The sequence below is a fragment of the Dipodomys spectabilis genome, unplaced genomic scaffold (assembly GCF_019054845.1).
Source record: "Dipodomys spectabilis isolate Male_0828 unplaced genomic scaffold, ASM1905484v1 ptg000024l, whole genome shotgun sequence".
NCBI classification, from domain to species: domain Eukaryota; kingdom Metazoa; phylum Chordata; class Mammalia; order Rodentia; family Heteromyidae; genus Dipodomys; species Dipodomys spectabilis.
The window spans coordinates 15,073,719-15,086,014 of NW_024870701.1; the positions used below are offsets into that span (position 1 = coordinate 15,073,719).

General features: G+C 40.3%; 1 protein-coding gene across 2 annotated transcripts; it reads right to left on the reverse strand.

The window, feature by feature from the left end:
• Positions 1-2,254: 2,254 nt before the first annotated feature.
• On the reverse strand, positions 2,255-12,281 carry Znf24 (zinc finger protein 24). Of its 2 annotated transcripts, XR_006146905.1 has the most exons (5): positions 12,186-12,281; positions 9,265-9,766; positions 8,879-9,026; positions 5,993-7,801; positions 2,255-2,764 (listed from the first exon to the last, which is right to left on the reverse strand). XR_006146905.1 is itself a non-coding variant. In XM_042675024.1 (4 exons), exons 2-4 carry the CDS (start codon positions 9,682-9,684, stop codon positions 7,263-7,265), a joined length of 1,107 nt encoding a protein of 368 aa, XP_042530958.1. In that variant the 5' UTR covers positions 9,685-9,766; positions 12,186-12,281; the 3' UTR covers positions 4,325-7,262. The 2 variants fall into 2 exon arrangements, 1 of the variants encoding a protein (XP_042530958.1); XM_042675024.1 differs by lacking the exon at positions 2,255-2,764 and having other exon boundaries at positions 4,325-7,801.
• Positions 12,282-12,296: the final 15 nt, after the last annotated feature.

Here is a 12,296-nt window from a genome sequence, read left to right on the forward strand (position 1 = left end):
GTGTGTGCTGGTCTTGGGATTTGAATTTGGGGCCTAGGTGCTGGCTCTTAGCTTAATTGCTCAAGGCGAACACTCTACCACTTGAACCACAGCTCTACTTCTGGCTGTTTTTAATTGTTAATTGAAGCTAAGAGTCTCACACACTTTCCTGCCCCCACTAGCTTAGAACCATAATCTTCAGATCTCAGCTGTCCAGTAGCTAGGATAACAGGTGTGAGCCAGCAGGGCCAAGCTCATGACTTCCAATGTCTGATTGCCTGTCAGGCATTATATACTGTGCATTGTTGGATACTAAATATATCAAGATCCAAATACATTGAGCATTGTATGGGATGTGTTTACCTCTGAGGTCTTACATTTTTTTCAGTCAGTGTTTAGTCTATGGTTCATGTTTTCCTACTTATAAATTAAAACTTGCGCTAGTACTCTGGTACTGCTAATACTACTAGTAGTTGAGTTTCTCAACTTTAGCAACATAGTCATTTGGGATGGGTTGCTGCCTTGTTCTACATAGTAGGATGTTTATCAGCATTTCTTGCCTATATTCAGTAGATGTCAGTAGTGCCTACTTCATGACCAAAATGTTTGGGGGAGAGGTATGATTTTGAGGATCACTGCTCTTATGTCCTGTAGATTGTAAAGCTTTTCTGAAGAGTTCCAGTGATTTTTTGCTCTAATCCTGGATTTGCCCCCTCCACTCTCAAATACTCAAGGAGGACTTGTAGTACTCTTTCCATGCCATTATCTCCTCTCTGGTATTCATCTCTGCAAAAGCTAAGCCACGTTACCCTGGACTCTTTGCTCTCCATCTGCTCCACTGAGACTGACCCCTAAACTTCCTCACCTCCATCTAGATGCGCTCTCCAGGTGGTAAACTACTGTTATCCTCACGTTTCCTATCTCTATCCTTGCTTTTATTTTTTTAGGCAAGTTAGAGTTAACACCTGTATATACCACCTCAGCCTGAAAACTTCAGTTTTGGAATAATAAAGTGTTTGCTAATTAAGAAAATACAAAAACGGGGCTGGGAAGGTGGCTCAGTGGTAGAGCGCTTGCCTTGCATGCCTGAGGCCCTGAGTTCGATACCTCAGCACCACATAAGCAAAAAGAGAAAAGCCAGAAATGGTGCTGTGGCTCAAGTGGTAGAGCGCTAGCCTTGAGCTGAAGAGCTGAGGGACAGCGCCCAGGCCCAGAGTTCAGGTCCCACGACTGGACCCCCCCCCCAAAAAAAAAATACAAAAAGAAGAAAATATGTGCTAGAGGGTTAGAAGAGTGTATTTCTGAGTAGGTGTGATGACTTCAATCCAGTGGTAAGGTTAACTTTGAGCAGCAGCCCTGACAGCTGACGTATCTGAAGACAGAAGAAAAGCAAAGAATCCACGCCAGCATATTCTTGAGTTATTTTCTATGTCCTAAATATCTGCCTTAACATGTCTATTGAGTGGTGACGCAATTTAGATGGCAGGGACCAGGAGGGTTCCTCTTGAGAAAATGAATCTGATCTGTGTAAGGAAGCAGGTAGAGACTGGTGAATGTTCCATGTCTGGGAAGAGCAAGTGCAGAGAACCTGATGTAAAAATAATGCTTGTTTTGCTTGAGACAGTAAGGAGGCTGGTGTGGCTGAACTGGAATGAACACGGGTCAAAGATGAGTCTGGAGAGAAAGGAGGAGGGCAGCAGGCAAAGTCGGACCTAGCTGACTACTGGGGTAAAATACTTTTCCTTTGGGAAAGGAGTGATAACACAAATAAAGTTGAACAAGGTCTCCACCTACTTTAAGTTCTTAAAATATCTCTTTACATATTTCCTTATTTATGAAGGCAGTAATAGGGAGCAGGGGACTCACCCATGCCACCCATGGGTCTGCATTTCTAATAACATCCTAACATTTTGATGTTCTTCATTGACCTTGACTTATACCTATTAAGCCATATACATATAATCAGGGATTGAGCCCCAGCAGCTTTAAGCACAGGCTTGAAATAAAATGAAGGTCTCCACCATGTTGAGATGGAAGCCATGGGAAGGACTGTAAGGGACAGATACAGGTGATGCAGTTAGGAGGTGGATGCACAGAGACTCAGCGTAATACCCAGCCATCATAGAGTCCTGGATTAATGAGTCTGGAAAGATGGGAAGAACTGATTGCATGAAAAGTTGCAGACATTTTTAACACATTATTCACTTATTGTTGGAATATAATGTATGCATGCATGGTGTGTGTCGGGAATGAAGTAACAAATGAGAGAGGCTGATGGAAGGCCATTCTAATTTTATTATAATGCATGAAGTCTAGAGTTTAAAATTACATTTTCTACAAATCAATAAGAAAATACAAATAACCTATATTAATCAGGACAGAAATCAAATTCAATTACCATAAACAAGGAGGAGACTTTATTGGCTCACAAAATTTTAAAGTCCAGAGGTAGGGCAGGCTTTAGGCACAGCTGGATCTAGGGCCTCCATAAAAATGACATCTGAATGTGGCTCTTTCCATTTCTGTTAGCCTCCAATTGTCTCTTCGTTCTTTATCCATGTGGTAAAAATTCAGGCTTATATGGTCCTTGGTTCCTGGTGTCCCCATAAAGCTGCCTTTCCAGTAGTTCCAGCAGAAGTTCTGTTGAAAGCTCTCTTTAGCCTAGGTTAACTTACTGTATGCTTGCTTTCATTGAAGTGGCTGGGGAGCTGTGGAACTGAGGACGCCAGGCTTGGTCATGTGCTCACTTATGTCACATGGAATGAGTTCACAATAAATAAAGGTTCTGTTACCAAAGAAGATGGGACAGGAAATGCTAAGAAAAAAAAAACACCACCAAAAACCAAAAATCATATCCACACTAACACGTAACCCAACAGATATGCAGGGAAAGTTTACCAACAACCCATGGTAAAACTATAAAAGACCAACAGACATGAGCATGACTCCCAACTCCATTATTAACCAGGGAAATGCAAAATGAAGTATTTTTACTTTGCCCAAGAGATGAACACTATAGAGGTAAATCTATGCAGGGACATGAGTTTTCCAAATAGCTGGTAGAAATATAGAAGTTATTGGGCTCTCTCAGAATGCTTAGAGGGATGGCCTGTCAGGCAGAAAGCCTTTTAACCCAACAATCCACCTTATAGAACTCCACCTAAAAAATATTCACACACATGCACAAAGACATCTGAGTATGATGTTCACTTTGACAATATTAACAGCAGGGGGGAAAAAGGAATGGCATTTTCATAGTATTTAATCCCATTAAAGAAACAAGCAATTCATACATATAATTCTACTTATGTAAAAATAATGTATGGAAAGGGTACTCTGAAGGTGTATACTAGGAAGTCCTGGAGAAAACAGTTTCTGCTCTTGCACTGATATTGCATGTTAAGTTCTGTATAATGAGAAGCGAGTCATTTATATTATACCCAAAAAAAAACAAAAGAGGCAAAAGTAATTCACAATATAATGACAGGTTTGAAAAGGTGTTCCTGCAAACAAAGGCACAACAAAGTACAACATAGCCAGGCGCTAGTGGCTCACACTGGTAATCCTATCTACTAAGGAATCTGAGATCTAAGGATTGTAGTTCAAAGCCAGACGGGGCAGGAAAGTCCATGAGACTGTTATTTTCAACTAACCACCAGAAAACCAGAAGTGGACCTGTGGCTCAAAGTGGTAGAACGCTAGCCTTGAGCAAAAGGACAGCACCCAAGCCCTGAGTTCAAGCCACATGACCAGCAAAAAACAAATACAAAACAAAACAAAAAACCAATATAACACATCCTGCCTATCGGATGGGCAAAAATTTTAAGTATTCAGGGCTGGCAGTACACACAGCATTCTTATTATTGATGGAATCGTAATTAGTGTCTATATGATTGTACTTCCCAGCCATGTCAAATGTGTATACTCTTGACCCAATAAATACATTTCTAGCTATTTATATTACAGAAATACCCACACAGGTAGTAGAACGTATGTATAGGGATGTCAACCTCTATCTATAAAGCTAATCATCCATCAATATGGAGTTGGTTAGATGAATTAAGAGTATATTCATGCAAGAGAATAGTATGCAGCTATGGAAAAAATGTCTACACCAATATGGGTAAAAGGAGGCATCTCAGTGCAGTACATATATGAAGTTACTTACCTACCTCATGTGGTTGCTAAGGATTAAGACTTAATCCATATTAAAGAGCTACAACTGGTTCCTGTACACATCAACCCAAAGTGCTGGCTATTAACAAATTTTTGCTCAAATATTCATATGTCTAGAGGCTGGAACGACAACAAACCAAATTACCACTTCTGGATAAGGCTGTTTTTACATTCTAAAATATTTTTCATTTTACATTTCTGTACTATGAAAATCTGAAATGAACTAATAGTTTTACATTTGCTCAAACAAAAGCGGTATTGATTAAAATTTAACTGCGACCACTCATAACACAAAAATCATGTCCTTGGAGTCTACAGAACTAGATTTGAGTTTTAGCTCTAGTTAGTCACATGCAAGTCAAGATCTGAATCTTACTTTCCTAGTCTACAATTATTGAGGTAGGTATAGTGTCTAATCCAATGCTCAGCATGCAGATTATTTAAAAACATGGAACCCTCCCCTTAGCTTACACAAATGTAAGACACTGCTAAAGACTAGATGTTAACTGAGTGTGAATATGAACAGCATAACCTCCAAGGCCACCAGAACATTTACCAGAAACTAATAGATACTCAGCAATCTATGTGCCCTGACAACGCTGCTCATTTGCTAAACAGATATTCTAATTAGGACACTGGTTGTTGCCGTATCACCACTAAACTGGAAGCTAGGTACCCCCCCCAGCTCACTGATTACCTGATCGGGTATGGATGAATATTTGGATGAAATCATAAATCACACCAAAGTTATTTTAAGTCAATTTGTCTAGTGGGGGCTTAAGCCTAACTGGAGATGGTAAATACACATCCCATCATTCCCGCCCTTATATACCAATATCAATGTTTTCTTGTTTGTTTTGATCCAGTCTCCTTTCTCCAGACCTTTCCCTTGCCCAAGAATCATTTCTGAACAATGTACAGATATCAGACCTGGAACCAGATCACATCTGCTAACTCATTTCTGTGCTCTCAAATTACCAAACATCTTTGGCATAACACATCTACCCCAGGGAAGCTTCCTTGTATATAGAAAAGACGATCTTTAAATGTGAAATTCCAGCATTCCAAATATGCCACCTCAAAACCTACTTGGAAAAAAGGCCAGTTATAAATAAATCAATCAAGATCATTTTATCTTAGAGCAGAGGAGTTTATAGCTTTATTGGAAATTGACTTGTTTCCTCCCAGCACAGAGAAAGACTCAAACAAAAGTCCCTACACTTTCTGGTATAACTTAAAATACATTATATCATTACTACATATTTATACTTCAATAAATCTTAAGTCTATAAAGCACATTTCTTATAATTGTTATCAGAAAAATCTATTAACAAGCTCCATTCTGCTTCAGTTCTCACCAGCTGGCCTTGAATTTATTACTTTTCTCATACAAATCTCACCTTACATTTTAAAATTTGATCCAAGAACCAGATATAAACCAAAACTCCAGAACTATGTACTATCTATATTTGCCTGGATCACCTCACATACAATGATGACCATTTTAAAAGCCTTTTCTTATATTCAATGTTTTAACTTCCAGAATTTTCCACCCAACAGTAGAACCACAGTACTCGGAATTCTCAGCCAAGGAGTATAAAATCCTACTACTACAATGTATTACTTTAATACATTTTTTTAAAAAATGTGTTAAGAATGAAAATCAAAAATACTTCAACCAATTCTGTTAATAAACTAGTTAATAGCCTAGTTGTTTATTTTTAAAGTAGTCCATTCAACTTAACATGTAAGTATGATCTAATCTTCTAGAAACTGAGTACATGTTTTGAAAAAAATTCCTCCTCCAAACTGTGACACAGAATTATCTTGTACTCACCTCTGAAGAAGACTCCTGGAGAGCTAGCTAGGTCTGAGCCCAGTCCTTCTCTCCTTCCAAACACAACACCCTACTAAAAGAACTACTGCTCTGGGAATCTCAGAGGTAACTTCCCCTGTGAATGCTGATAGGGAAAGAGGCTAAATACATAAAAAGGCTTCTTACTAACCCTCCTAGGACTTACAGTGAAAGAAACACCTACCTACTTAGGGTAGGATTACAGTACCTAGCACAGTGCCTTCTCAGTAGAAAATGTTTACTAATAAACACATGGCTGTTCTAGCCTGTTGTCAACCCTTTTGTACCAAAGGAAAATAGCAAACCTGATACTTGTTTGTCCTCTTGTCAGGCATTTTTTCTGTACTTAACAAAGATAAAGGTAAAATAACAATGAATTACATCTGTGAATCTTTCTCTAAAAGCCAAGACAGATTACCTTATACCATATGCTACAAATTCCTCCTTAGTGTTCTCTTTATACTTTTATAGCTATTGTTTAGACTGTCTACTCTTTAGTAAAACATGGGGAAAAAACATTTATTTCCATTAATAAGATGTGTCCTAATGAATGAGTTTTGTTTTTATTCTTTTTCCTGCAGAAAGATAACTGTACTTAAGAAAAACTGACACATTTGACTGCTTAGATCCAAGTATCTGGGTATCTTCCCAACGTGGATGTCCTCCCTTCCCTTATGAAGGAAGTGCTACCACATCACTTCTCTGAGATCTTAAGGCTCATTTTCTTTGAGGCTATTATCCATCCTTTATTTTCTATTTTCTCAAATATATATTCAAATGATGTAAAAGGAAAGAGGTCAGTTTTTTATAAGATACTTTTAAGTGGATGATGATGGTTCTCAGACTTTATAGTCCCTATTCTGACTTTTAAAAGTAGAAGGGAATGTATACTTACACAAAGCATTTCAATGATCAAATCATAAACAAGGTATCTGTCTAGAAAACTTTTAAGGGACAAAGAATCAGGTAGTTCATTGTTTGGAGGAAAAAAATAGAAAATACATCACATGTAAAATTTAGGCATTAACACCTGAATTAAATTTAAATTTTCAGTTTCTAGGCAGGCATAACACCATTTCTTTCCAGATAAAATATTAATGGTGAGCAAAGATTTCTTTTATATTTCCCAGTGGACTTTTCTGACAGTCAACAGGGAAAAAAACTATTCTGTATAACTTCATGTTTTAATTTTGTCTTCATATCTGAAGAAAAAGACCTGAGTGTTGATTTTTTTTTTTTTTTTTGTAATTTCTTAAACTTTCACAACATTCAGAAGTTTCTCTGCATTGTGTCTTCTCTGGTGTCTAAAAAGATTTGAGCTTTGACTATAGGATTTCCCACACTGAACACATTCATAAGGTTTCTCCCCAGTATGAATTCTCTGATGATTAATAAGCCCAGAATTCTGGCTAAAGGCTTTCCCACATTCAAGACATTTGTAAGGTTTTTCTCCAGTATGGACTCTCTGGTGTTGTACAAGGATGGAACTTCTGCTGAAGGCTTTCCCACATTCAACACATCCATAGGGCTTCTCCCCACTGTGAATTCTCTGATGAAGAATAAGGGCCGAGCCTTGACTGAAGTGTTTTCCACATTCATCACAAATATGTTGTTTCTTTCGAGAGGGATTTCTCTTTCTTTCAAATCTGCCCTTGGGGAAGCAGGCTTCTCCATATTTAAAAATTTGAGGAACACCTATATTAAGAGCACCAGGAACGCCATGAGATTCTCCTGTTGAAGCAATCTCCTGCTTTGAAGCTAGTGCTCCATTTTCAGTCCTGGCATCATCCTCTGAAACAAACAAAATATGTAAATATCCCTCAAATTCTACCTGGGGACAAAGGGAAAACATTTTCTTGAAAAAAGGAAATTTTAGGTGAATATCTTGTGCAGATACTAATGATAGCACTCTGAAAACTATTGTTAAGGTTGTTTACTCCCAAAAGAAAAAATAAAATGACTGATTTTCACTTTAAAAAGGTACTGGTGTGGTAACAGAATGACACAAATGATTCTACTAAACATTCTGAAGGGAGTTACAAATGGTAGATTCTAAGATGATCAGGGAGACAGTCACTTTTAACAGGAATAGGCCTAAATGTAACATTGTAAGAAAAAAAATAACCATCAGGAATCATTGTAATATTCTTTTGCTACATTCAAAAGCAAAGGTGTGAATAATAAGAAACCTGCCTGAAAGTAGCTACTTATAAAATGAGCAACTCATGCTGAGTTATAACCAAGAGAAGATTAAAAGCTTTAACCTAGGAGTCCTGGTAAGAAGAACCCAAAGATAAGCTGACAGCATCCTGTGTTAGCATGACACTTAAAAGTTAAATAAATTAGTTTCCTGTACATGAAACTTGCCTTAGATGGTCATTTGACATGGTACTTTAAAAAAAAAAGTTACTTCTAAGTTTTAGTGAAATGTGCCTTGTGAAAGAAAAGCCTGGATTGCTAAGAGTATGAGATACCATAACTGACCTGAAGCAAAGATAAGAACACGCTCATTTAAGAGTTTTCCAGAAATTTCAAAACTTAAAAACAGTTGATATAGGACAAGCAGCATCAGATAAGCAATACTGTGTACAAAATAGACAGACCTGGTGGGTGCTGGCTCAGAATAAGACAAATGGCAGCAGAAAGAGGTCTTCAGAAAGAGGGTGAAAGAAAAGACAAGGCTGAAGACCTTAATGTCTAATATGTAGGAACAACAACAACAACAAAAAAATCGGAGGCCAGCAAACAAAACTGTTATCTGAAAAGAAGATTTACAGTGTTTTCTATTATAGCTAAAGTGACTCCCCTTCCCTACACTACTATGTAAGTACTCTGGAAAAAAGGCCCACTTGGAACTTTAGTCCTCACCACAGTGCCTTAGGGAATGGAGTTCCCAGGATGCCCACTTGAGCTGGTTCTCCACAGCGTCAAGCTCAGAACTGGGTAATCCCTGAGCTGCTTCTTGAGATACCATGTCTTCCACTAGCACTTCCCGTTTCCGACGACGGAGAGAAACCTGAAAAACAAATTTTTTTTTCAACTGAGAAAGAATTTTGATACTGGACACATAAAACAGAAACCAAACAAATCATACTGCCAAAAGCTTGGTGGCAAAGCAGCACAACTACCAGAAAGTGGCAAGGGAATAGGGAGAAGGCATAAATATAAATCTCAGTAGAGTGGAATACAATCAGCAGTTTGCCTACTGCTCTGTCAGTGCTTCTGACCCAAGACAGTGACACACGCAGGCTTACCGGCTGTCCAGGGTCGTCCAGTTCACTCTCCAAATCCTCCAGCACTGTCACTGCTTCCTCTCCATTCTCTGGATGATGCTCTCGAACCCAAGTCTGCAACTCCTTGGGTAGGATGGCAACGAACTGCTCCAGCACAACCAGCTCCAAAATCTGTTCCTTTGTGTGGGTCTCTGGCCGGAGCCATAGACGGCAAAGTTCTCGAAGCTGACTCACAGCCTCCCGGGGGCCTGGTGAATCCTGGTATCCAAACTGCCTGAATCGCTGCCGGAAAACCTCTGGGTCCGGCAGATGGTTCCAGGCAATACTGGACCCCTCTTCACCATCAGGATCCTCCTCTAACTTCACTCTCAGAATTTTTTCCTCTTCATCTGGAGTTGGAATGATAAGTATTGAATCTTCTTCCACTGACTGTGCAGACATCCTGATTTGTAATACTTCAAGAAAAGGCAATCAAGGGAGGATATAAACCTCAGGAAAATATCTTGTTTTCCTCACAGCTTTCCTGAGACACAAGAAATAAAAAATATACAAATGACCAAATATCCCAAGATTTGGATCAATACGGACAAAAAGGCACCTGTTCTTTTACAGAATTCAGCAACAACCTATGTGGCCAAAGCAGGCAAACTTTAGCTCATACTAAATCTGTCCTGCCACCAATTTTTGTACAATGGTTCAAGAATAATTGAAAAACACAGAAAGATGTTATTAATAAAAATATTCATGTGAAAACATGAACTTAAAAAAATCAGGGCATCTGGGACTCACACTTGTAATCCTAACTACTCAGGAAGCTGAGATCTGAGGCTCATGGTTTGAAGCCAGCCAAGGCAGAAAAGTCCCCCTGTGAGATTCTAATCTCCAATTAACCACTCAAAAATCAGAAGTGATGCTGTGGCTTAAAGTAGTAGAGTGCACACCTTGGGCAAAAGAGCTCAGAGACAGTGCAGAGGCCCTGAGTTCAAGCCCCACAACTAACCCCATCCCTAAAAAAAAAATCCATGTCCAAAAATGACTTTATTGGTTCATAGTTTGTTACAATAGCAGAGCTCAATAGTTTCAACTGAGTATTTACTTAGTATTTACAAACTTAGTATTTACTATCTGTCCCTTTATCCAAAAGGAAAGTATTTGCCAGTCTATGAACTGCAAAGTCAACAAGTCCTATTCCAACAATCAAAAGAATTCAAACAAGAGCCAGCCTGCCTCAGTGTTTTCCAAATACGCATGACCTTAGAACACTTTTTGTAATCAAAAGTAATATATGCACACACAGAGGTCAACTCAAAAGTAACAGCCTGTCTATGTGTGTGGTAGCGTGCTGGAGACTGAACCCAGGGCCTTGAGCATGTGCTCTACCACTGAGGTACATCCCCAGCCTAAGTGCTTTTTATCTGCTTAGTAATTTCTCCTTATAAATGTATATATATATATATATGTATGTGTACACACACATATACACATGTACACATATACACACATACATACACACATATGTATACACATATATACACATGTACACATATACACACACATATATACATACACATACATATTTGGTCATGGAGCTGGAACTCAGGGCCTGGGTGCTGTCCCTGAGCTTTTTCACTCAAGGCTAGTGCTCCACAACTTTGAACCACAGTGCCAATTCGTTTTCTGGTGGTTAAAGTGCCTCATGGACTTTCGTGCCCAGGCTGGCTTTGAACTTCAATCCTTAAATCTCAGCCTCATGAGTAGCTAGGATTACAAGTGTGAGACACCAGCACCTGGCAATAGCAGTTTTGTGTGTGTGTGTTTTTTTTTAAGTTAAAACATCTTAAGATTTTTAAGAACTCATTAATTAAAACATATGTGACAATGTTCACTTGCTCAGTAACAGATCACATTCTGGAAAGAAAAACATACTGTGCATTGCATGCAAATATGAGTCATCTACAGCACCATAAACGAATTTAAATGTAAAACAGGCATTGATCACTGTTCTGTTTTTTTTAACTTTTTTTTGTCTTTTCTTTTTTGGTGCTGGGGGTTGTATTCAGGACGTTGCACTTGCTAAGCAAGCACTTTGCCACTGAGCTACATCCCAGCTATTCTATTTTTTAAAAAACACTCTCAGAACTTCTAGCAGTAGCCGAGTACGTCTTCTACTTTTGGGGAGTCACTGTGCTATTTCCATCCAAGAGAAATTCGCACCGGTCTCTTAAAGACTCTGGATTGTGATGGATGGCTTTATAAATAGAGTCTACTCCAAATCCGTTCATCCCTATTCCAAGACACGACCTTACCAAGGGTTCCAACATTGTGTAATACAATTTGTTTTCCTTCTATGTTGAAGGGGCGAAGTGCTCGTGGGACGAGGGCCCAGAAGGCAGGCTCACAGTCCCGAGCGCTCCAGTAGTTTCCAGTGATCTCCCACCTGACCGTCGGAGAGCCGCTGTTTAACTCGGTCCGGAGGTTCTCGGTTTCCCCTTCCCAGTACTCCCGCAGTGGATGGCAGAAGACCGGAGGCTGCCCCGCCAACAGCAGCAGAAGCGGAGTCACACTACCTCCGCCGGTGCCCCAAGACTACAAGTCCCGGCAGCCCCCGCGCAAAGCCCGCCCACCTCCCCCCAGGACTCCCAGAACCCTCCGCGAAACGCCCGGCCCTCGAAATAGAACAAAACCGGTAGGTGGGGGGGAGGGGAGAGAGTGGCGGACGACACGGTAGTTGGAGAAATCTCGGCGGAGGCCCGGAACCGAGGTCTCCGGCCGACCCTTCCCTCCCTTCCGCCGCCGGGCTCGGAATCGCCGACCTTTTCTCGGCACCTCCCGGGAAACAGCTGGGTCGGCGGACCTCCTCGTCGAACCTCGCTGACTGAGCCGCAGACCCCAGCCCAGCCTCCCCCTCCTCGTCATCCCTTTCCCCCAACGCCGGCGCAAACCTCTGGCTCAGGAACCGCAGCAGTTTCGCTGTCCGCCGCAGCCGCAGAAACGCCGCTCCGAAGCCGTTTTCCCAGCAGCCCCCGGCGCGGACTGCTTCCGGTCTGCAGGCC

What these genes read in the sequence shown, in the direction of transcription:
- Znf24 (XM_042675024.1), bottom strand. Translation starts at nt 9,684, where the DNA reads ATGTCTGCACAGTCAGTGGAAGAAGATTCAATACTTATCATTCCAACT. An exon ending in TGGACGACCCTGGACAGCCG is followed by an intron (nt 9,027 to 9,264) that starts GTAAGCCTGCGT and finishes TTTGTTTTTCAG; the next exon opens with GTTTCTCTCCGTCGTCGGAA. An exon ending in CCATTCCCTAAGGCACTGTG is followed by an intron (nt 7,802 to 8,878) that starts GTGAGGACTAAA and finishes TGTTTGTTTCAG; the next exon opens with AGGATGATGCCAGGACTGAA.